General features: G+C 42.0%; 1 protein-coding gene across 8 annotated transcripts in view; it reads right to left on the reverse strand.

Annotated features, from left to right (window-relative positions):
- Positions 1–26,236, reverse strand: part of ST3GAL3 (ST3 beta-galactoside alpha-2,3-sialyltransferase 3) — a 175,970-nt gene that overhangs the window by 34,066 nt on the left and 115,668 nt on the right. For all 8 annotated transcript variants that reach the window (XM_083868003.1, XM_083868001.1, XM_083868002.1 and 5 more), the window contains 3 exons: positions 23,251–23,314; positions 15,437–15,532; positions 10,906–11,092 (listed from right to left, as the gene is read on the reverse strand). In XM_083868003.1, the coding sequence (XP_083724129.1) occupies positions 10,906–11,092; positions 15,437–15,532; positions 23,251–23,314 (347 nt within the window). The remainder of the gene's footprint in view (positions 1–10,905; positions 11,093–15,436; positions 15,533–23,250; positions 23,315–26,236) is intronic.

Consider the following 26,236-nt stretch of genomic DNA (forward strand, 5'->3'; position numbering starts at 1 on the left):
TTGCATCAATAATTGGTGTTTTATAGAAGAAGAGTTTTTAAGCAAGATTATTTAATATTCTTAAGAGATTAGAATTTAAATAAATCGTAATCCAAACAGAACATTTACATTTAAAGAGTTTTTCTCCAAATAGCAGAAGTGCTGATTGCTTGGGCCAGGCTCCATATTTTCCGTTCTTGTCAGTTGTGGGCAAAGTTCATTTAATCAAAAATGGTCAGAACACAAGTGATGGCCAAGATGAGAAAAACTTCCAAGTAGACTACCAAGCTCTCATGCACCCAACAATTTGGCTATTTTTCTCCAATTTTATGCCTCTGACTAAATAAATAAATAAATAAAGATCAAGACACTAACAGTTTTACAAATCTGTCTTAATTAAGCAGAGAAGAAACACCCTCAGACACATGGCATAAATTCACAGCTGCAAGAATAGAAATACTACCAAAAAAAAAAGGTCTTTCCTGAATCCCTCTTGCTTCCTGCCTTCATATGGCTTGATCTATTTTCACTTCTGTTGTCAGGAGAAGTGTCTGCATTAAATAACTGTGAGTGTTGAGGTAGGGGTGTTGCTCAGTCAGGAGAGGAAGGAGGTCAGGGATGCTCAGCTCACACACAGGAGCATCCTTCTCTTCTGCAGAAAGAAACTGCCATTCCTCTTGGGTAGAACCAGAAGCACCACACACAGCTGGAGCACAGGGGGAAGAGATAAATTTAGGAAGATAAAAGCACATGGGGAGTTTAGTTACCTCAGTGTTTATTATAGCAGACTGAAGATATAGGTCAACCCCCTGTCCTGGAGCCCTCGGTGCTTCGAGGCAGAGAAAATGTTACAAATGGCTCAGACAGCTCTAACTATGCAAGTAATCCATGGAGCCTGCCAAGGAACACATGTGTTTCAGGCATAAATCGTCCAATCTATTCCTTTCTGAATTAACATCTGTCATCATGACACCATTCAAAATGACTGAAGACTGGATCATAATAACAACCACACATCTTGGATAAATATTTACTGTTCAGACTTTCTCCCCCCCCTCACTTTAAATAAAAAATGCAGATAGCAAAATTCTTGGAGCTGTGAAAGGGGAGTCTCTTTTCAGCCACTGACAGAAAACATGTGATTTTATTTACAAAATCAAATTAGTGTTTTTCCTCTCTTCTGTGAGTCTTCATACCCCACACCGGTGAACTTACAGCATCCTGTGGTGTTGCAATGCTTTCCAAAAAGCTCTTCTGGGGAATTTTGTTATGCTGGAGGTTGCTCACCTCAGAGACTCCACAAAACCTTCTCCCTCTGGATGCAGAAACAGATCTGGCTAATTGTGCCCCAAGGAGAGAAAAATTTGCTGTGACCTTTGCAGACAACTGGATAAAGCAAATAACTTACTTCCATGACAAGCTGTCAGGTGTATTACTGACTTGCTACCCTGCTCCCCACAGTCAACAAATGGGTCACAGAGAGTGAGGACAGGGGGTCCCAGAGTCACAGAACAGGAGGGTGGGAAGCCAACACGAGAGTAAAGCCCTGTCTTTCGTACTCCCAGGACACAGAATTTTCCCAGATACTGGATTAAGTCTGTGTTACAGAAAAAAAGATATCAGCAGTCAGAGCTCCCCTCTGTGAGTATGTCATCTGAGAATTTTAAGGACAGATTTCTAGGAAATTATGTGTGTTCAGACTGCTTTTATCTAGTTGAGCTTCTAGCCACCACATTCTGCTATTTCTTCTTAGCATGGCTTAGAAGGCTGAAAGAAATCCTGCTGACATCTTTCTGGACATTCTGCATAACGGGGAGTAGTGCTCCTCCATCAGCAACTTCTCCTCCAAGCCCTTTACTCTCACACTGTTTGAGTGGAACTTGACCAAGATATCCAGTCTTGATTTCATGACATCAAGAGCAAATTCATCAAGCCTGTAGGGCAGATGTAGCAAAAATACTCATACTGATATAAATGTGCTGCCTTTTTTGGTCGTTTGCCTAGCTTCAGATACACTTTTTCCTACAAAATTAAAAAGTCTTGTGAGAAAAAAATATTCCCTCTAGGTAGAGAGAGAGAGAGACTACAAGTAAATCCCCCCAAAATCTCATGCATAAGCTAAATAAATTGAACTCCGTAACTAAATAAATTGAACTCAAATCTCTCAGACTAAGGGAGGCTTTGTAGACTTCAAATGATTCCTGTAGTTCTTTACTGAAGTGTTAACACAGAACATCTTTATTCTACTAACAGTTACACAAATAGCCAATACCCTCTGGGTGACATTTCAGTTTCACTCTTTGCAACGTCCTGGCACTTTTTCCATGTGCTGGATCCACCATATGGAGGAACATCTGCTGCACATGTGGGCCATGCAATACCCTCAGCAGGCATGGGCTGCACTGGTATGGCTGGGTGGGAGAGACACACACCTTGCTGCTGAGGAGGCCAGGTGGAGGTGAGGCCATGCAAGCAGTGGGAAAGTTGGGGGATATCTGAGAGCCCTGTGGTGCAAAGGGGAGCAGGACACAAATCCATAGGCAATCAGGGAATTTTGTTAGTACTGCTGTTTATGGAATTGTATGTTTCATTAACATCAGCATCCAATTTGGAGTTACTTTCTTTACGTTGGCTCAGATATTCCAACCAAGGCAGGCAACCTGAGTTTACATGCACTATGACCTTGAAATGCACCTACCTGGATTTGCATAATACTGGTGTCTGAATATAGCCAGAGCTTGCCAAACAGAGTGAGTGCAACATGAGCACCCTCCTGGTGCTTTTTCAAGACACCTGCACTAGCTCTTCAGCTGGCCCTCACATTGAATTTTTGAGATGTGGAAAAACTGCAACTCTAAATTGCCCATCTTTTTTGACTTGGCTGAGAAGGAAGGAGTGATCAAGTATCTAGACAAGAGCAGCATCTGTCAGCTGGATGGCAACAGACATCAGAAGAGATTAGATAGTGACAATATTAGGAAGAAATTGTCTCAGGATAAAACAGGATGGGGAGGCAATCCCAGAAAGGATGTCCTGCTAGGGCAATGATACAGTCTTTTCAGGGGTAAATCCTGTTTGGGTCTCTTCATTTAAGGATGATGTACAGGAATAGAAACTAAAGAAATAAAAATCTCACTGGAGCTCTCTGGTTTTCACGTTACAGCTGGGATTACTGAGCCAGGAATGAAGATGATGCTGTCTTGGCAGATGTGGGATAAAGGTTCTTTAAGGACTGCTGATGCCTAGCATAGCTAAATGCTTCTTCTCCATTAATAAAAGTATAGGGCAAGGATGACTGGTGTTAGGTAACAGCAAGCAAAGCAAGGGACAAAAATAAAAGGACAAAACCCATGCATGGTGTGGGAAAGACTAGAAGGGCAGACACACCAACAATTTTTATTTTAATTTTAAAGAGAAACTGTCTAAAATTATGTCATTCCTACAGGTACAGATACTTTGCAAACTCTTGATACCCGGATTTTTTTCATCCAGGAAATAGTGCGGTCATGGCTAATTTTTATTTTCTTCATCTGCCCCATGAGCTTAGGTGAATGGTTACAGACTTGTAGATATTAATGGCTACCCAATCCAGGTGGACAAGTTTTATTGTCCAGGACACATTTGCCTGGCAATATTAAATGCTGTGAAGGCACATTGCAAAGGTACCAGAGCAGCCCCTGCCACCAGCTGATGCTTGACAGTGCACTTACAGACACACTGTGCATGCCTGGGTGGGAGCAGCTCTCAGCTATGCAGTGACCTGCCTAATCTCATTACCCTGTTGCATGCAGGTATGTATGAATGGCAAGCTCCAGCCTGCACTTTCTATACCAACAACCTTCCTTTGGGAATCTGGCCAGGAAGTCTCCCCCAAGGCCCATGTTGCAAACTGGGTCATTTGCCTGCTGGATTGTCCTCACCACAGTGCTGCCTGAAAGCTTGTTAAAAATCACAAAATACATAACTAAACTTTTCTCCCCCTCTTGGTCAACAGGGATAACATTTTATATAGCATATCCACATATTTCCCAGCCTTTCTTCAAACCATGATTGGAAAAAACCAGCCTACCTTCTCTCATACTTCTCCTTAAATCTTCTGGAAATTGCTCTCATCTCCTAGACCAGTCACTGAGAAGGATTTTTTTTTCATATGCTAGTCTTCCATGGTTCCCTTGGGCCATTCCCACCAATGCACTACAATGGTGAAACTGCTCCTGACCATGGCAGCACAGCCCCCCCGGCAGTATGGACTAGTTTTCTACACAGCCAGAAAGATCAAAACCTACAAAACCCCAAACAATGATGTCAAAACAATCATACCAGAAAGACAAGCTAATTTATAGCTGGCAACTCTCTGGCAAAGAAATATGGAATATTCTCCACAAAATGCATCACAGAGACTCTCCCACCTCATCTTCTCAGTCAGAGATTTGGTAGGAGCCAGAAAAGTCTGCTTCATGTTTTGGCTTTCTTACAAAGCATTTTCTGTGCTTCAACATTTAGTCATGGTTCAGTTGCCCTGACTGAGGCACGAAACCATCCTGATGATGTGGTAAGGTATTCCCTGCTGCAATTTCTCCTAGAATTCCCCCACACTCTGTGAGTGGAAATGGTTTTTAAACCATGTGCTAGGACCATGGGACAACCACCACTGAAAAGGCTTTCTTGCCTCTTCCTCACTGCAAGCCTCATCATGCCACTTGAGCAGGCTGGCTGCCTTACTCACCAGCCATGCCTTCCTAAATTATACTTCTGAAGGGATTAGTTATAAATAGCTATTTAGGTGAAAACTCAAATTTGTGAAAGAAATTAAACCACCCTTATGCTGACTTCTCAATTCAAAAGCTTTTCTCGTTTATGATGGAGCAGCTTTTGTTCCACTTCATCTGAGTCCGAGGAGAGCAGGAGGACACAAGGCAATGCCCACCCAGGCACATCTCTAAGCAGATGGGCTGAAGCTGTGTTTCAGCACAGGAAACCTGTGTTTCAGGCACCACAAATCTGTAACCAAGCTTTGCATTCATAATGCATTACGAAAACTGGTAGTGGACTTACAGCTCCAGCTCCACCAAACCAGAATGCTGTTTCAAGAATATTCCCACATGTCTTTCTCACAGACCTTTAAAACCTGATAAGATCCACGGTATACAACACTTTTAAAGAAACAAGTCCCTTGGAGAAGAAAAGAGTTTGAAAATATTTCCAATTCAAAAGCAAACTCTGGAGTGAATCTGCCAGTAGCAGTGGCCATTCCATTTGTCATCAAAGACAAGGGACAGCATTGGAAAAAGCAGATTCTTCCTCCCTAGTGCAGACCCAGAGAAGCCACAGACCAGCTCAAGTGCTGGTCTCAAGTCCCAAACAAGCTGAAAATATGCATATGAATGATGCTTTCCTTGGGATGGGACAGCCACAACAGATTCACAGCCTCTCTGTTTTCTTGAAGACGACAGGAAGAGCATGATGGCTCCTCAGGTTTGTTTTGGGATGTAAACCAGCCCACAGGTAAGGTTATTTCATAATCTGAGGAATCCAGTGATTCCAGGAAAAGAGGCTGTGACATTCATAGGCTGTGACATTCATAGGCTGCCCTAGCAAACATGCAGCATGACAGGGCCATTAACTAATGGAAGAAGAGGAGCTCTAAACAAAAGCTCAGCAGACAGCACAAGTGCTGGCAGCCGTCCGGCCTTGGCTCCATCACAGCAACACTCACTGATTGCGCCAGGAAGGTATCATATCACACAGTTTACCACAACTAAGGAGTATGCTGTTGGGTTAATATAATAATGTAGTTCCCCAATAAAAAAGTTAAATAAAACTTTCACCAGTGCCACATCCAAAAGGTCTCTGCAAGCAGCAGTCACATGCTGTGACACAGGAGCAGGGGTCATGTCATGTCCACTGCTGAAGGATGATGGCTGTTGGGCACCAGTGCTGTGTGCCAGTTGTCAGAGACATGTCCCTGCAAGGGACAGACAACCCAGCCTGGCCTCACTCACAGGCAGGTGCTCACTTGCTCCTATGACTTTCACTATCAAAGAGAACTTCTAGGTGCTGCAGGCGCTTTCTGCACAAGTGACTCCTCCTGGCACAGGCTGCAGAGATTCCTGCTGGAATCATCTACAGGCTCATTACCACATGAACAGGAAGCTTGTGAGCTGCCAATTTCTAGTGGCACCTTTGCCCTCATTTGGCTGCTTTATTGCCATGTGCCAGATGTTCAGGGGTGTGAGCCCTAGCAAGTGAGAGCTAAATTAGAGCTCCGTCTAATTCACAAATGACAGCCAAGAAACCACCCTGGATTTGGCCTCGGTATCAGGCTGAGACGGCTGCTTTGTATATCTGGAGCTTCTAAATTCCTGTTTGTTTCAGGAAGCATCTACTCTCCATGCAACAGAGAAACTTTCAGCTTTTGACCATTATTTTAAGAAGAACAATATATGACCAAGCCTCTATCCCTCTACAAGTCTGGTACTTTGTGTATTCAGAAAGAGTTTCTGTCACTGAGGCAGATGCAGGAGGGTACAAGCAGTGGGAAGCAGCAGAGTGGATCACAATACATATAGATTATGTTTCTTGGCCAAAATAACAGCCCAGGAGAAAGTGTAACTGTTCTGAGTTACTCTGTAACTGTCCATGAGTAATCCCCATCTGGGGATGCACTGGCAGCACTTGTTTCATCAGCAAAGGGGTGCCTGGAAGTGTCAAGGGCTGTTACAGCAATGATTCCAAGTCAGCACTGCCAGACCAGTCACCACACACGCACGAACAGCTCCCATCTGTGACCCTTCTGCAACAGCCATGAGTTCATGGAACTGCAGGCTCTGGGACTCCAACCCACTTCCTTTCCACTTGTACACTGACATATTAGGTCAGCATGGTGCAATACTTCCTCTGCTAACCATGTCATCTTTCTCCATCCCATACTCCTTTTAGCTGCAATGATTTTCTCTTTTGGTTTATTCTAATGATTTCAGTCAAATGACTGAAATCAGGTTACCAGCATTTTAGTCGCTCAGATTCCCTCACCCTTCCCCTTCTTAAAGGGAAGTCTACATTCTCTGGTGATACATTATGCTCTGTCTTCCTTCGATCTGGAGTGCCAGCTCAGCCAGAACTCTGTGATGGAGACTACCTTTGTTTTGCTGCTGACAGTGAACATTTAGTCAAACCTGCCCTTTTTCTAGATTAATGTTTTCTCTCAAGTTTTTACTTGCTTCCAGATATTTCTGGTTTAGTGTGAAATACAAAGCAGTTGAGCTTTTACTTTTCCTTAGGTCCATGTTCCACGGCTCCTGTTTCTGGATATAGCGTCTCCCCGGGCACTAAGGCATCAGGCAGATATTCGGGAGGCTGTTGCACCAGACTGTATGTAACACATAAAGTCCCCTGCCCCACTGTTCTGCTGCTATTTCTACATCACACTGATTCTTTTTCCTTATAACATCTCCTGAAAATCCTCCTCTCTACACAGCATTTATCCCTTCCTCAGTATGTAAGTGCTGCCAAAAGACTAACACAACACAGAGCAAATCCCTCTCAGCTGCAGGGAGAACAAGCTTATCTGACCACTGACCCAGCAATAAATAGCCACTCAACTTTCATTTACTCTTTCTCAGATAAGCTCTCTTTGATTTCACTTATTCAAGAGAAGACTAAGCAAGGATCCCAGTACCTGGCCTGGAATCTCTGGTCCAGCAGGTCAAAGCTGCTCCAGATGCCTGAAGGAATTCAGAAGGTCTCATTATCCACCTGTGACTGCACCGTGAACGCAGAAGTTGCCATCAACAGTCACAGACAAAGGAAACATCAGAGGGCAGAGATCAGCCCATCTTTCTTGAGGAATGTGTCAACCTCCACAGCAGTTGTGTTCTTCAGCAGAATGCTTCCATTTTCCTTTTCTCTCATCCTGAGGTCAGACTCCTGACTGTAATCACTGGTTTGCAATAGGGATGAAGTCTTGCAGACAGACATGTCAGAAAAGGAGTAAGCAACAGTGGCATATAGAGCTCTCAGTACTGCTCATGCAAATGTCTCTAGATAAATCCAGGAAAGGAAGAAACACCACTTTCTCTGGAAAACCAGGAAAAGCAGCTGAGAGAGAAACAAACTCGACACACAGAGAGCACTGGGCAGGCATTTGTCATTCTGAACTTACCACACAGTGATGAAAATACTAACGCTCACTACCAGAACAAACAGACGCCTACGTGCTATTCCCACAGCACTGCTAGTCCTCCATTGGGTCATTCCTATCTAAGAGACAGCACTTTCTGCATTGGTTTCCTCTAGAAAAAGCAGCTGTGTGAGCCACCTGCTTGCAGCTAACGCCAGTGACAGCAAGATCTCACCCTCAAGTGGAGAGAAATCAAACTAGAGCACAAGAGAGATGTTTTCCGGTCACCTGGGCTGCATCTTAAAGTACTCAACGAACTGGCTCAGCAGCCTCAAGAACCAGCATTGATTCCCTTTGAGAACTTGTGTAGAACAGGTAGGGGGTCAAAGGATTGAATAATGGCCAAAAGTAGTGCCTAGCCTTAATAAGGCAAAAAAGAGAAGAGAGTTGTATTATGATTTCAATTTCCAGAATAGCAGGATTTATTATTTGTAAGTACCTGAAAAAAATAACAGACTGAGTAGCAACCCAGGTGGATTTGTGAATTATTAAAAAAAAAAAAAAAATCTTTATACAGACAATAAATCATCATAGGGGAGAAGCAAGACATGAACTGGAATTCAGTAGATCTTCTGACAGATCACTTTCACAAATATGCCAAAAGTGTTATTGATGATACAAGTTCAGAAGTGGCTAAAAAAACTATCCAGGAGGCTCAGTGGGCTCACTCTAGGAATGGAAGGACATTAATATTTTGGGGTCTGCCTAGGAACCAACGTTGTTTAGTGTTTTCATTATCAAGCTGGATGATGAAGTAAAAAGTATGTTTATTAAATTGCAGAGGACATGAATCTGGAAAGAATGGCAGGTATGCTGGGAAGCTCTGCCAAAGGAACTTGGCAAACTGGAGGAGTGTTCTGGAAGAAAGGATCAGTAGGATCAGTGCAGAGAGCTGCTCTTTGGCATGAGGAGCCAAGGCACAAGCACAGGGTGTGGAATGGGGGAAGTGGCTGCTCTCCAATTCTTCCCGAGACCTCAAGTCTCCAGGAACCTGACACTCACCTTCAGTTCCATGCCATTGGGGAAAAGGCTATTGAAACACTGGATGCACAAAGAATGAGAACTGTGAACTTAATGAATTATCTGTTTGCTCCTCCTTTTTGCTGTAGTCTGTACATTTTTGGGCACTGGTCTCTAAGAAAAAGATGAATTAACTACAAGCATTCAAAAGACCAAAAGGAATTAAGAGATCTGGAAAACATCACCTAAAAGAACTGAAAAACCTCAGAGTGTTTATCCTGAAGAACTGAAGGATAAGGAGCCAACCACAAGAGCACTGAAGTAATACACAAAGCTCAAGTTCTTTCTGCTCTCTGCCAAGCTGGGCACAGAAGCACACAGTGAAGAGAACTGCAATCACTCTCCCCAGTCTAGCAGGTTTTAACAGACTATTTGCTGCATCTTTCCAAGAGCAGGCGATGACATACAAGAATCTAGTGATGATGACTTGACTGCAAGCATCAGGTGGAAATTCAATTTGTTTTGAAGTAAACCAACCCATCCTTTGAGCTTCAAGCTAAACACTAGGAGTCCCTGCAACTGCATTTGGGTTGCAGGGCACTGCCACTGCCAGGGCTTCCCCTTCCTTGACTGAGGAACAAGAGCCTGACATAAAGCAAAGAAAATGACTTTTGACCCAATTATTCATGTTACGAAAGCCCATTTGTGCTTGCCCAGAGGCTGACAGGTAACTTCATCTGTCTGGTAAGAAGAAAATAATTGCAAGTTGGTGCCAATGTTAGACAAGAGCAAAGTATGAGCCCTTAAGGCCCTCTCTGTAACAACCATATACAATTATATTCCCAGACTGTTTCATTCTGTATGTGGTGAGCTGCCAACCTCCTCTCTCTGTCTCTAAACATACAATATAATATGCCATCCCCTGAATGCTAATCCATCTGTATTCTTATTTGCTGAAAAGTCATTAAGCAACATCTGAAAACAGATACATAAGATTGGTAAAACAAAAACTATACCCATTATTTATTTGGGATTTCCTGATAGACAAACCATCCATCCACCGAATGAGAAGTCATTGATCACAACCTGACTCTATTCTGGGTAGGTGAATTAAAAAGAGCAACCCTGACTATTAACAGGTCCAGGGTGCTTCAGAAGGGCACTCATGCAAATGAGGGGGTACAGTTTTTACATGGTGAAAGCAGTGTATCCACCATTTCAGTGTTTTAAAATGAGACTTAATACTGTTGTTCTGGATACTTTAACCAAACACAAACCGTGAATCTCAATAACTGAGCAAAATATAATGGCTTGTGCTGTTCAGGAGGTAACATTAAGTCTGATTGTAATCTTTTTAACAAGTTATGCTGTTGCTGTCTCCTCCTCCCCTCCTGTAACATCACATCTCTGTCTCCAAACTCCCATTTCTTCCCCTTTCCCTCCTCTGCTCTTAAATCCTAAGAGTCCATAAAATCCATGCGAAAGCTGGTCCTTCGAAATACTCTTTAAGATAATGAAAAATTAATTTAATTGTTCACAGTACACACTAACAATTTTGAATAGCAAGCCTCATCTGTGATGCAACACAGATTACAGAGAGATGTCTTTGTAAAACATGTTTAATTAAAGCTGAAGTCCATGTAGGTAAATAAAGTCTTCACTTAAATGCAGCAGGACAGAGTGGAACTCTCCTCAGATCAAAATGTGGCGGATATGACAGTGATATAATGTCTGCCCATCGTTACTAATTAGGTGACCTTCAGAGTGTCAGCTGACAATGTTCTTACCACTTTCTCCTTGTAAACAATGTATTTCAGCCACTTGAAATCCTGCCATTTGAATCCTGCCAGAACAAACAGGGAATCCTTCTCATACTGCTCCATTTTCTGGATTGCACCTTCAGGATATGTGATCCGGAGAGTTGTCTTGCCACCCACATCTTTTTCAAAGCCCTTCACTGGAGCCGAGTTCAGCCTGCAGGGCAACCAGAGAAGACACTGTCACGGATTCCCACTTACACTCAGATTCCCACTTGCACTCCTGGTGTTGATGACACAGCAATCACTGCTGGGCAAGAGCTCCCCATAGCAGCTGCTACGGTAGATCTTGCAGATCTTCATCACAAACACTTACGGGGTTTGTACCAAGTGACAACAGCTTAATTAGAAGTTAGATAAATTCTATCATTGAATATTATGCAAACCATTTCTGCATATCAACTCCTGTGATTTAAATAGGGTTGGAGGCTTTGGAAAAGAAAAGTGACAAATATTTTCATTGCGAATTTAGAGTAACAAATTAAGTATTCATATTTTAACAGCCCATTGCTCCTGTGTTAGTTGGGTTCTGCAAGGCTGTGCTGAAAGAGATGATGCAGCTCCTCCTCAGTTTAAACAAACTGAAACTTGTCTCATTTTCCAACTCCAGCCCAGAGTTTACACCACTCATCTTACCTTCAGTGAGGCTGCATAGGGAAATAAGCCAACTAATAATTCTCAAAAAAATCCCATAGGAACAATCCATCCCTGGTTTAATTCCCCAAACTGGCCTATCAGGAAGGAGAGTTGCTTTGCAATACTGGCACAAAGGAGGAGGTCAGGCTGGGACAAGACTCAGCACCACTGCAGCCCCATGGACTCCAAGGAGTTTCTGCTGTGGAAGTGCATCTCATTCTGAAAACACTCAAGGCAGTCACACAGCTTTGCTCTTGGGGACACTGATTTCTAAGGAGATACTATGTATTTAGCTGTGCTTTCATTAAAATATTCCTCAGGAAAAAAGTCTTTTCCCTTGAAAAAGCAAATTGCTTTGGCATGAACAACAATGATGACTTTCATGACAATAAAGTTTTCAGAATTTCTATTCAAAACTGAAAACCCAAAGCTGAGGAAATTTCATGTAACTTGTAATACAAACATTGCTGACATCAAACAGCAACCTCTGATTGCCTGCTTGAATTATTGCAGCATTCTTGACTTGGTGTAGTTCAATATACTGGAAAGTGCTTATGGACTGCAGATTTTGCCATGTAGGAATGTTAATGTGAATCTGGATTTGTCCTTTTCAGCCTGGGTAAGCATTTTACATTGGTAAACTTTTAGAAGAATAAAAATCTCTATAAAATCTGAAATTATATTCAAAATCTAGAGGAATACACTCTTAGGAATTGTTTGCAAAAATACTTATTTTATCATCAGGAATAAAATATTAAAGGTAAAACAGCCTAAGAATCAGCACCACCACAGTTAATACAGCAGATAAAGTATTTCCCCATGGTTTAAAAACCTTTGTAGCCTGACTTTGAGGAACTACACCTGAGCACAATGCTCCCAGACAGCCTGATCTCTTTCTTTTTCCTCTGTTGCTGATAGCACATTCACACATTGCTCACTTCTTCTGTGGGCAGTATTTAAACTTGAAGGTGTTGTGTCTCTTTGGGGCAGATGATCTTATATAAAGCAAAAGCACATGGCTCTAGAGGTAACAGAATATTACCAACACTATCAATACTCTGCAAAGAAGGCTAGTTTTACATATTTTCATCTGTTTTCTTGAGGATAAGGAGGTGGCTGTAGTTGTTTCAAATGCCACTGCGCAGCTCTTCAGCAGGGTTTTTCCCATCTGCAATGGCTGGGTTCACTGTTTTGCTGCTTGCTTTGTTAACACTCCCAAAACTTGGTTCCCCTCCTTCATACCTAGACTTGAAATAAACCAAACCATTTCCCCAAGTGAAATGAACTCAGGTCTCCAGCAAAGGACCAAAGTGTGAGCTGCTGATGGAGCCACAGGGATGGAGCCAGCACCAGCAAGGCCCAGGGGCAGTGCCTAAGGGCAGTGCAGGCAATGGGGAAGGGAAAGTTCTGGTAGCCATAGCCCATGTCCACAAAGGTGCAGAGTCCACAGCTCGAACCCTTTCCCAGACAGGATGCACTGGTGGTTATAAACACAGTTAAATCTTGGAAAACCTCAGTTAGGATGTCTTGACTCCTTGTACTGCCCATAGACAGGCATTTCGCTCTACAAGAAGTTTTTCTATGTTCACTGATTACATACGAGACACTAATTCCTAACCTTGGCACCATGAAGATCCTTTCAGATACTACTCAAGTATCATCATCAGGTGAATCCCTATCTGGTTCTAATCAGGAATTTCTGATACATGCTTTTGCCCAGTCTGCAGTCTATTCTAAGAAGGGATTTCAGAGCACTGACAACTGACTGCTACAAGAAGTCCTGCCAGGTAAATAGTGTGACAGCTGGGAATAACATCTGCACTGAAATCTGATAGCATCTAGTTAAAGAAAAACAGTAACTCACTCCAAACTCTTTTAGAACTGACAAAGCTGAATTGGACTATCTTCACTGCAAAGAGCAAAACTTCTTGCTGCAATTAGCAATCCTCACATGGTAACACACGAGGCATCAAAGAGCTCCACATACTGCTGGATCACTCCTTTGTCCACAAACGTACCACATTTTTCATTTAAAATTCACTCCCTAGGTCCCAAATATCATTCTTCAAAGGAGTTCTGCAGTGTATGAAAAAGGATGTTATAATATATGGGACTTCCGCAGCTTCTACAGGAATAAAGCAAGCAGTTGGATACATATCCAAGCACCTGGCTTCAGTTAACCTTTACAGTTGACTTCTCTCTCCTTTATCCATCCCACCAACAGCACAGGTGCTTAGCTGCCCTCTTATCCTCTCAGCTTGCAAACTGACATAGATTTACTGATGTGCAGAGAAAAAGTTGAACTTTTCATTTGGAAATTAAGTAGTGGCCTTTCTGATGTAAATCTTAGTGGGTGGCTTAGTCCAGATGGATGGAAACTGTTCTTTTGCTACTTTTTGAAAAATCTGAGCCCAAGGAAAGGCTATAAAACTACATTTTAATTCAGCTGAAATAACTATAAGTCACCCAACTATGATGAGGAGTAAGAGCTCTTTGTTAACAACTGATAGTGGGATGAACTAGGAGAAGGGCTGTAAATTTTTTATCCAGCATACTGATGGAGAAGCAGGGAACTATTCACAGGAACCAATGACTGAAAGGGATCTTCTTGGTCTTTTTGTCCAGAGTTAGAAGATATTTATTTCTCTCTGTACGTCCTATTCCTTCCTTACACATGGAAGAGGATAGAGACCACGCTAAATAATATCTGCCTTAGATTATTTTATTAATCCCTTTATTCTACCTTTAGCTAGGAACTTGCTATTTGCCACCACATCTTAAAGTTGATTAAAGTTGAGAAAGATTATATCAGACACATTTCTTGTAATACAAAATCAGTTATCTCACTAAGAAAAAAAAAATACCTACTTAGACTATGTTAAGCCAGTTTTATACACTTACATTGCAGTTTATCCCACTTTTATTATTTACCATAATAATATTTTGTTATTCGTGACTCAAAACCTGATGGAAAACCCTGCTTTTTTTTTTTTTTTTTTCAGGTCAGACTAATGGGTCTGTAGCTCCCTAGAGCACAACCTTCCTCCCTCCTACACACACTCTCTCGCTCTCCATTAGTACAGGTATTATGTTTGCTAATCTCCAGTCACCCAGAACGCCTCCCTGACTTGACAGATTTATTACTAGGGGTTATGACTAGACCTGTGATTTCACATATCAGCACGTTTTTCAAGCATTCTGAGATGGCGGCGATCCAGGTCCTCAGCAAAAGCAGGAAGTCCTACCTCTGACTGTGGTCCTTTGCACTCCCACCACTCTGCTTCTGCTGCCTTATTCAATATTGTCATCTGCAGTGACACAGAGCCAAAGTATTGCCAGCTTCTAGGGCACACTTACAGGTGTTTAATCACTGCTGGGTCCTCTCTCATAGAGGCTTCTGCTTCCTAACATCTTATGCTGCACCATTCTTAGTCCTGCCTATGCTGTGAGGTGCAGTTCCTGGGGAATGCTATACATGTATGACCAACAAGACTCTCCTGAGCTACCACAGGGATATATCTGGGAGCAGATCCAACAGTGTGAGTTACTGCTTCACCACCTAAGAGTATCACAACAGCAGCAGCTTTTAGAAAGGAGCTATGAAGGGAAGGTTCAAGCGATATCATATAAAAGACCACATTCCCAATAAGCTGTGGAAAACAGAAAGCTTGAGAAATGCCTTTGCCCTTTGATCATCATATATAACAAAACGTTTTAAGCTCATGTCTATTTTTACCCTCCCTGTAAGTTAATGCTTCCATACAAAGGGATGCTGTCAGTAGTAGAGGTAAAAGTATGCCTGCATAGCAAGTGAACTGATACAGAAACTGAATATGTGACAACAACTGTAATGCCAAAGACTCACCTGACAACAACATCATAGTCATCAATTTTTAACCCTAATGACTTATTTGCAAGTACTCCACCATTTCCCACAATAATACATCGCCGGCAGCTGAGACTGTGGAAGAAACAGAGTAGAGAAGAGATTATTGTAACAAAACTTCAAACACACAGAGAGCACACATCTAATTTGCATGCATTTGAGAACTACAGGAAACCTCTGTAAATACTAAGATTTAAGAGGGGGACAGAGATACACTTGATCCCCAGCTCACCTTATCATGCCCAGGCATTACATGTGATAAACTGCTTTCAACACCTCACACCACGTGTGGCCTAATGAGATGAGCTGTCAGGACAAGCAGCTCCTCTCCCCACACACCCCTGGTATGATGGGCTGGAATCAAACCCATCTGTTTACTTGAACCATCTCATTATTCATTCAGCACTGTAATAACAATAAACCAAAGGCTTAGAGAGGAAGTCTTCTCTCCAAGCAATTTTATGAGTGCAGGCAGATCTTGCCAGGTTATCTGGGGTGTGCTCACCTTGCTGAGAGCAGAATTGCTGCTGTTATCGTGAGACTTCAAAAGACAGAAAAACATTAAATTGAGAGGGAAAAAAAGACACCCCTCTCACGCCTATCCAGTAGGAAACATATATGGAGACACAATAGGTGAGGAAAGGGAAGGAAAACAACCTTAATTAACAAAGAAACAAGAAAGAGAAGGAAGAGAACAGTTTCTCCTGGAACCCCGAGTCACGAGAACTCTCTGCAGCAGATGTTAAAAAGCGATTTTGTTTTGAAGACAGAGAAAGGACTTCTTTCCAGCCATCTAATCCCAAACGCAGCTGGCTCTTCTGGCAATGTGCCTCCATCTCTGGTAGTTCACTGAAGGAATACGTGTCTGCAGAGCCTTTTTCGGAAAGGGTCCAAGGCAATCAGTAGTTTGGAGCAGATCCCTGAACTAGACAGCCTTCCTAGTCCCAGGCACACTCAACTGGTTGCTTCTAGGCTGTCCTCTCTGTGATAATCTAAAGAGCCAGCATGAGGAAAGCTCTGCTTATGTGGAGACTTTTTCAGAGCAGAGCTGGAGTGCACTCAAAAGACTCAGCTAAACCACTGAAGGTCACTCTGTTGACAAAGCTGTCAGCTGGAGACACGTGAAGAATTAACAGCACCAAGAAATGCTCGAGAACAGCTTCTACTGCCCAGATAAAGTTCCACTGCAAATCTGAGCATTTCCAAAAGAAAATCTTCCTCATGCAGATGGATGTATCAGCCCAGTGTCCCCAAAAGCTGAAGAAGCATGTGTGTTTGTGATAATCAAACCACAAAAGAGAAAGAATTTTATAGATGATGTCATTAGCAAAAAAACCTAAAACCCAGTTCTGGCAAAAAGGAGAACTCAGACACAAGATCTGCTTCAATTAGCATATTGTGACAAAGACGGAAGGGAGAATCAGCCCCAAATAGACCAAAATGAGTGACAAAGATGGTAACAGCTTTGTCAAAACCTTTAAAGAAAAGGTGCTGTAGGAGGGAGAAAGAGACATAGTTCAGTTCTGACCAAGTGATATTTCAGAAGGAAATACACTCTTTTTCTGATTATGACAGGAAAGTTTGACCTCCTAAACAACAGACTGCTGGGTGAAATACTGTACCTTTCCTACTCAGCTGTCTCTCAGCTATGACTCCTTTCAAATTTTCTGTTTTGAAGAAAAATACCATGCTAAAATCCAAAGGCTGCAAACTCCAGGCACTTCACTCCTCTTCCCACTTACTGTTAGGATGTTCTTACCAATTCTGAATACAGATCTGCTTGTTTCAACCTCAAACCACTTAAATGCTTTCTTTGCCTTTCTGCTAAATTAAAGCACCATCTACTGTCAGTAGTCCCTTCCACATCTGCATGAGATCCACTTACTGACAAAGCACTGTGTGTAAACATTTGCCTCTCACAGGATCGACTAGTGAGCATGAGCTGCTGCACATGAGATAAAAGAACCAGTTCCACCAGCCAAAGCTGTTCCAGCAGCTTCGTGGCCCTGTTCCCACACAGGATTCATAGACTGCTCAAACCCCACTCCTAATCTTCAGACCATACAAACTGGAGTGAGCTCATCACATCTTGCACAGTATGGCACTTCTTCTAGGTCTTGAGTCACAACTGCAGTACCTCCCCGAACAATTCTCAACTTCTACCCTGATCTCCAAAGTATGGATTCTGGAAGATCAGCACACAGAGCTAATGCTGCTCAAGGCAGAGTGCCTTTTACACAGAGATTTTATTTAAATCATTCCAATCCTGTTCTTACAGTCATTGGTTTGCAGAAGGTAATCCTCATCCTGTAAACATGACCTGCATTGTTACCTCTGTGATGTCTGATTTTTGATTTGGCTCCAGTGAAGGATGCAACAAAAGAGTCAAGACAGACTCGGCCCTCCTTCTCATTACTTTCCTAGTCTTTGGTTCTGGCAATTTTTCCTAGTGGAATTTCACATATACTCCAGACTGGTTTTAGTCCCTGTGAACACCTGCCAGCAGGATTACACTAGAAGTGTCACTGAAGGATTAATTCTCAACCCTGACAATAACTTTTTAAAGCTGTGTAACATATCCTATTCCTAAAAAGGATACCTCTAAATGGTATAATATAGAATCAGAACATAATAGACTGAGACAAATAACTAATGTGTGCCTCTAGAAGTTTACCTTTACCATTCAAGCTTCTAGTTCATCTAAAAATATATCCTCTACATGGCAAAATTTAATTTCCACAAACCCAAAGTAACATGGCAGTTATGCTGCCATCCTGGATCTGTCCTCTGCAGGATTCTTCCTGCAAAACCAAACCAATCAACTTACAGTTACCTCTTTATTATCTCCCATATTTTTCCAGGAATGGCACAACATTTGCTATTCTATCAAACATTCCAAGAAGGGCTAAAAAGCAAACAGTAATAACAAAAAGAATTCTTTATTTAACTCTTTAAGCATTCTTCAGTGCTTATTGACTTTAAAATACATATAATTGTCAATTAATAGCCTTGTAGTTACTAATAAAAAAATCACAAAGTATTTCACTGTTGCTGTAAAATGAGACTTCTTTCTATCTTTACTCTCAAAAATGAAATATATACTTAGCTGAATGGTTCTGCCTTTACTCATAGTAATTGATAGGTTAATCACTTTTGCCCAGCTTCATGTCTGAACCACTCTTCTACCCTTGTGGTTCTGACATATTTAAATGCATTCTCCTTTTTCCTTAAGTCTGCAGATAAGATTTTTCATTAGTAACTTTCTGACCCTAAGGTCTCATCTTTGATCTTCTAACAGCTTAAATTTCTTTCAAATGTACTCTGTCTACTGATTGTGCCTGAGCATGGGAAACCTGCACAGTCATTGCTGGCTCCAGGCAAGTTTCTGAGTGAAGAAATACAGAGTGCAAGCAGCATCAGTTACAGCTCAATTGTTTCTCCACAAAGAAGTGTGCAAACACCTTTGTGCTTGTTTACACAGTATGTCAAAGCCTTATTTCTTTTCCAGAAGAGCTCAAGGACTGAACACATCAGACACAGCCCACGTTTCAGTTTGCTACCAGGGTGGTATGAAGGACGGTCATGGACTTTCCACAACAGATACTCCCTAAAGCCCTAAGCTGGGAGCTGCAGCCAGATGTACAGACTCTTGACACAGATACTCCAAGGTTCAGTTCATCTACATGAAAAGCAGGATTCATGCAGATTTTCTTGAACAATATAGAACTGTAAACACATATATGAGTTGTAGCAATTCCTATTTCCTCTTCTCTCTTATCAAAGTGCTTTAGGGATTTGTCAGGGGAGAAAAACCACAAAGCCTTTCTTTATGCAACTTTGGATCTGAAGGCTTTGAGGAAAGATATAACAGAATAATTAAAAAATACATCTTTATGGTTGCTGGTGCTTAAGGAGGCTTATCATATTCTGGTTTGCTTTTACTTAAATGGGTGCTATCAACCTGAACCAGAGGGGGACACACACCTCTCTTGTTCTATCAAATCCCTTCTGCACTTGTTCAGGTAATGTATTGCGTCTGTAAAGACTGTGATAATTGTAAGATCAAACTCTGAGTTTTCTTTCATTACCAGCTGGAGGCAATACAAAAAAAGTCAGTCAGGTTTTTATATTTATGTCTTTTCATAGGAAATTTACATGTCATCACCACAGAGATGTAACCCAAAAATCCACTGAAGTTCAGCCAGCAGATGGGCTGTGGAATTATAAACCAAGCCCTAATCCATTTGCAGAACAAGGGACAGGCCACTGGAAGAGCCACTAAATCAAGCAATGAAAATAAGCAATATAAGTGGGCCTGGAAAAGCCAGTGGAGGCCATGGAGGGCAAGAAGTTTCAAAGATGAGGCTCACTGACATCTGTGTTAGGGAGAAAGACATGCCAGCTCAGAAGAGGTCAATGGTTCTAGAGAAACTTTTCCAGACAAGCTCAGGGGTGAGTTGTAACTACCCTCCCAAACATCACTGCAGTTTTACCTACCCTCTGCCCTGGAGCAGGAGGAGGTTACTATTCAACACAACAGTGCTGTAATAAGGAGTCATGAAGAAAGCACCATGTACACTGTGTTACAGGTATGAACCACAGCCTTTGTTCACATGCCCTCCAGCTGCTGCTAGTTATAACACAATGGAGGGATTAGTTGAAGTGAGTTGGCAAAGCTGCTGTGGGATGATGAAAAGTGCACACATACCCGGAAGGATCACATTTGCCTCATTTCAGCACCATGTCAGTACATTGTGTCAGGAAAGGTACATCAGGATGCCCTTTAGCACAGGAATAATCAAACAAACAAGTTAATTTCCAGGGCTTATGAGAGGCAAGTGAATGCAACTTCTCAAGAACCAGCTTTGTGAAGGAAAGCAGAAATGGAGAAGTTTGGGTAGGAACAAGACCAAAGGTTTGGTGTAGAGATCCTCCACCACACAGCTCTAATCCTCTCTTTGCTTCCTGTGCTCTCACGCACTGCTGTGACCTCACCTTTCCTGCCTCTCCCACCTTTCCCCTGGGAAAGCTGCCTTCAGTGTATAGTTACATGAACACTTATTCTAATGGGCTGGGCAGTGCTCACCTTCCCCACCCATCCCAGCCTCTGGCTCTCCTGCTGCCATTTCAGCTCTCTGCCCACACAACTCTTCAGCAGGAGGGGAGCTCTGGAAATGAAGTCACTGGAATGACCTGGGTTGAGTGAAAAACTTGTAAACTGGAATCATCTCACTGATCCACTTTAAAGTCCCTTTTCAAACAACAGCATCACAAGGAGGGCAGCAGAAGTATTAAATATGGTTTCTTACACTGGTTATGCCAACAGAGAAAATGTTGGTGTAACTCCATTCTGAACAGAAGGTGAATCTGGAGCCTATTTCCTGCTTCTATAATCAGCCCACTAGAATTCTGAGGGCCTACAAGTGGAAGGGGTCACAAGATCTCCCAAGCCCAGCCCCTTGTACTTCACAGACTTAAGTTGCGTCTCTTATCTAAGTCTTCCACAATGAGACATTTTCTCAGCCCTTTATCATAGAACCAAGAATGGTTGGGGTTGGAAGGGACCTTTCAAGGTCCCCTAAGTCAGGGTTTCTCCAGTTGCTTCAAGGTGCTGAGCAAAGGGGAGAGGTCTGGACTTTCTCCTTGACTAGTGAGCAGGAAGGGAGTAGCTAAACTCAAGGCTTTGCCCTTGGCACACTGGTGCTGCCATGGAGAGGAATTGTTAGGATCTGCTTGGAGCTTGAGACAAGATGAGAAAGGAGCTAACCTTCCTCCACCAATCTTCCCACCAACTTTTTAGGAATCCAAAATGGCAGATACTCTTTGCTGCCAGCACTGGAATTTAGTGATGACCACAGCTGAAGAACATTTCAGGAATGATGCCAAGTCTTCATCTGTGCCCTACTCACCAAGTTGGTTTATTATGGCAGACTTAACACTATGGCAGCCTTAACACCTCCTACAGTTCCCAAGCCCTCTCTTCTAATAACTCCTCTGTTGCAACTCCATCCACCTCCTCCTTTAGGCTCTTACTTTGCAGCTTGCTGTCCCAAGCCTTCTTGAGTCCCTTTCTCTCACACACATTTCTATTTTTATCCTTCCTAAGACCTGTTCACTTGGAAAGTCTTTGGGAGGTATTTGATTGTGATGCATATGTACTACACAACCAATATCCACTGATACGGATTTTTATCACAATTCTCAAGAGAACAGTACTTCCCCAAGATATCTGTGTGTTTACACACCACCAAACCTTGTTACTGCAATACCACAGAAATAAATGTCTAGCCTGTTCCTGAGGTCTCATTTGCACTTGGTATCTCAGGGATTTTGCATACATTTCATGGGGCTTTGAGTGTTAGATCTTTCCTATCTCTGCACCAAACTCATTATAAAGAAAACAAACCAAAGTGATCAGCTCATGCTAGAGCAGGTATGTTTCAGAATCTCCAGCAAAATTACTTTAGAAAAGCCTGAAACATTCTAGTCCTCACAAAACAGGTGAGCAGAAAGGGTCACAATTACATTAACCTTCACTGCAAGAATCTTCCACTTGCCCTCTGTCATTAACACTAATTTCATATGAGCAACCTTCTGAAAGAGTCTATATGTGGATTTTTCAACAGACTAAAATCTTAACTCTCCAACCATAACTGAGATAAACCCCAGATGGATGAGACTCAGTTGTGTGCAAAATCTCTAAGAAGGTCATTTATAAAATGGTTTTACCTTCTGGACATAATTTCTCAAATTAATCCTCAAATTTTAATTTCTCAAATTAAAAGTCTGAAGGCTAACCCTATCTGGCACTGCTGTGAGGCAAGGCAAACTTCAAAGAAACCTAAATTAACACACAGACTGTGCAAGACTAAGAATAAGCTTTCACACAGACAGTAACTCCCAACTACAGCAGGCAAGCTCTACAATCAGAATGAGAGACGTGGAGACCTATGGAAAGGCTGGAAAAGCTTATGAACTTTGTCATGAAAAGTGGGCAGAAGAGGAGCTGGGACAGGAAATAAAACCCATGTGTTTAGAAAGCAGGAACTTTGTGGCCAGCCTGGGTCAAGTACCACTGGAAAGAAGTATTACCAAGACTTTGAAAAGAGCTCACGTCCCAGAGTGAAAACTTCTGACAGCTTCTGAAAAAAACTACCTCTAATCTGGGAGGTGGCACTAAACCAACCTGCAGGACAAATGGAAGGAATGACAGAAAAGCAAGGTCAGGAATGACTAAAGGACTACCATTGGGAAGCTTATTGTAAACATGCCAATGAGTTTCAGAAACAGCTCAAATACCACAGGACCCAGGAGACTGCTATCCTAGTTATCCTAGCACAGGTTTGGCCAACACAACCAAACATTCCTACTTTGAGAGTGAGGTATTAGTGAAAAATATTGTTGAAATAAGCCAGTCCCTTCTTTCCTTCTAAAGTTTCTTGTGATCTTGTTGCTTTGTCAGAAAGGCTGGAAAAGAGCAAAGTGTTTATTGAAAACCTGCTATATACTTATTTGAAAATGGGGCAAGAGGATGTCTTGTAACAACATAAGAAACAAAAGATTAGGACATATTCAAAAGTGAAATGTTTTTTTCTACTTATGTTTGACTTAACAGAGGTCTCCAGAGTCTACAGATTTACTATAAAGAGGACTCAGTTTTCAGCTTCTGATTTATTCATCCACATCCAAATGTATTGGCAATAATTTCTGGCAAAAAATGTCTAACAAAATTTATTTAGGACATATGGAAAGGAATCACTTCTACTCCTTCTGTTCTGAAGGACTCATCTTACCTGTCAAGAGCTGGAGTTAGACGATAATCTTTGGTTGCTGACAGGATGGCTTTGATCAGATTATCTGGGGAAAAAGGAAGAAGACATTAGGAACAAGTTCTCACTTCTAATAGAAATGAGAATCAATGTGGTGTAAAGCATCTGAGGCAGTTCCTTGAAGGAACTGAAAGGTTCTCATTAGGAATGAACACTAAGTTGCATATTCCTATTTTCTCTGGACAATGACCTTCACACACAGCCTGCAAAGACATGTTATGTGCCAAATTCTGATGCAGTGTGTAATTGCCTTGCATGGAGAGTGTCACAGGGAACAAGCACCGTACATTTTATAGCAGTGATTTCATATCCACTGCCCTGACATGGCAATTTCACAAACACTTCAGACATGAAAAGGCCAGCATCACTGTCACTGCTTCCCTTCAGAAAAGCTTTTATGTGGCTGAGTGGTGAACTGGATGCAGTTAAAACCAGGTTAAAACGGATGCTTTATATCCTGCGTGTTACTTTCAGTTTAGGTTCCTCAGTCTGTCTTTCTTCAATTAAAGCACCACAATTGCATAAAGAAATGCCCGTGGAACCACAGCCTACACTGATACTCTCTGAATGCTGCAGCAACCAGATGATGTAAGTTATGCAAGCACAGGCACACACAAATTAAATGCATTAAGTTGCAGAAGCACAATGATTACACATAAATAATTCTATCAGCTATGGAAACTTTGGAGTCTGCTTCCCTCTAGATTTTGTCATTTGTCCCTAGTTTTTCTATCTCTCTCCCCCAGAGAGGTCCAAACACCTTTACCATGGCCCAAACAGGGTCAAGAAGCACCAAGGCTCTGGCTAGTCTGTATTTACCAGTTACTGTATGTACCAGTAACTTCAGTCTGCACTGGGTTCAACAAAAAGTCCATCTGCCTCCAAATCCTGACTCTAATTGTGGTCTTCAGCAGATGCCTGAGAGGAGAACAAAACCAAAGCAAACAGATGTATTTCCCTAAAATTCTCTTCTGCTATTTAACTGTTTTCAAATCAGGGATTTCATATGTCAGATATAGCTTCTTTCTATCTGGTCACATGTAACGATTTCTATTCCATGAGCTCAGAATCCTTCTCAATCCATATAGACATTCAATCATTTCCCTTCCCCAATTTTGAATATGGCTTTTCTGAACTTCATTTATACTAGAAAAATTAGTCCCCTTCCATCTTTGCTTGGGAGATTGCAAATAACCCTAATACCCTGATATATATCAGTCAACTAGTTCAAAAGTTCTTAGGAAACACCAGTCAAACTGAACAAATAAGTCTCATTTCTTTATGAAAGACTAAAAATGATACAGAAACATTAAGAAAACTGATAAGTGATTTTTTTTTTACATTGAACTTGAATGGCTTTCCTGACAGACACTAATTCCTGCAATTGGCAGGGTTAAGGGACACCCTTTCAAATAAAGAGTTTCATTCCCCACTGTGTCCCTCCTAGCAACAACAGGACAAATATGTGGGATAAACATAGGAACTCAAGGTAGCCCATGTGCAAAGAGCTTTGAACCTGACAAAAAAGCTGGCCAGACACATGAAGGTGATAAACAGAAAACTCTGACAATTACTTAGAGATTTGGGAAAGTTTTTGACATGGCAGCACTGACAGTACCTGCCAACCATTACAAGCTGGGCAATGTGATTACTTTCAGAGCATCATAGTTTGGAGTGAAGTAAGGGATGAGTCAATTTATAAGGGTAAAAGCAACTTTGATAACAAAAGAGTGGTGTTGTTTGATTTTCTTTCATCTAAAGAATTTCTTCTGAGGCATAGGCAGCATGCTTCCCCTCCAACAGCAATGTTATTCCCCTAAATCTGCCATAACAGCAGTAGGTTGCTGTGACCTCTAATGGCACCATGCCACAGTCCTCTCCTTGGCCTGCTTCACACCTTGGCTTTTGCTGGACAGCATACTTTAGTGACATTGTTTTCCCACATTCTCAGAGAAGAGATCAAAGGATTGCATGTCAAGGGCTGCAACTTCCCATCTACCAAGATTTTGTTATGCCAGGTTTGCCCTACCACCCACAAGTTACACCCTGCACTACTTGGAGACTATCCGATGGACTATTTTAGAAAGAATATTAAAAGAATACAGTTGAGTGATGCATTCAAATTATTCTGGTTTACTCATCTTGCCAGATAATTAGCAATGACTTCTTAGTGAATGCTCAGGAGTGAAATAAGACTTCTTTAGGAGTGGATATGGCAGCATTTGGAATGGAGGTGCTTCCCAAACAAAACCAAAACAAACTACATTATCGAGCATTCAGTACAGATTATGAACCGAGAAATAGGAGACAGCTCTTCAGCAGACCCCACAGCCCAACAATACATGGCATCCAAAAAGTTTGGAAGCTGCACAAATCTCAAGTGTTCCTATTCAAAACTGCTGAATGAAGCTCAATAAAACAGCAAGTGCTTCACTGTCAAGTGTTCATCACAGCAGTAACAAAGGTGGCAACAAGTTCATCTAGTCTAGCCCTCTGTCTGGAAGTTAGGAGTGGGAGCTATAAGCCTGGAAAAGCCAATGGCTGGGGCAGGGGACAGGCACTAGATCTTTCTGGTTGAGCTGGAATTCTACTACACTGTTGCTAAGGTGGGCTCTTGCACTTGCACCTTGACACTGGAACTAGGATGGAAAGACAAGACCTCCTCCAGAAGGAGTTTCTGTATTTTCCTGGGGAAAGGTTTGAAAGATCAACAGATGATGCTGCAACCTTGCACAAGACCACAAAGCAGTACGGAACAATAAGGAACCACTGGCAGGATCTTTTAATACAGCTGAGGCAAGCAAAGACCACTATCACAGATATGACCAACTTGCAGGAAACAAAGCAGGACTCACCTCCAGGCTGTGACTAAAGAAAATTGGGCATCAAGAAAGCAGGTGCATTATGTAAAGTCAATTGATGAGACATGTTCTCTCCAGAGCAAGAAACT

The sequence above is a fragment of the Zosterops lateralis genome, assembly GCF_965231275.1.
Source record: "Zosterops lateralis genome assembly, chromosome: 9".
Classification (NCBI taxonomy): Eukaryota; Metazoa; Chordata; class Aves; order Passeriformes; family Zosteropidae; genus Zosterops; species Zosterops lateralis.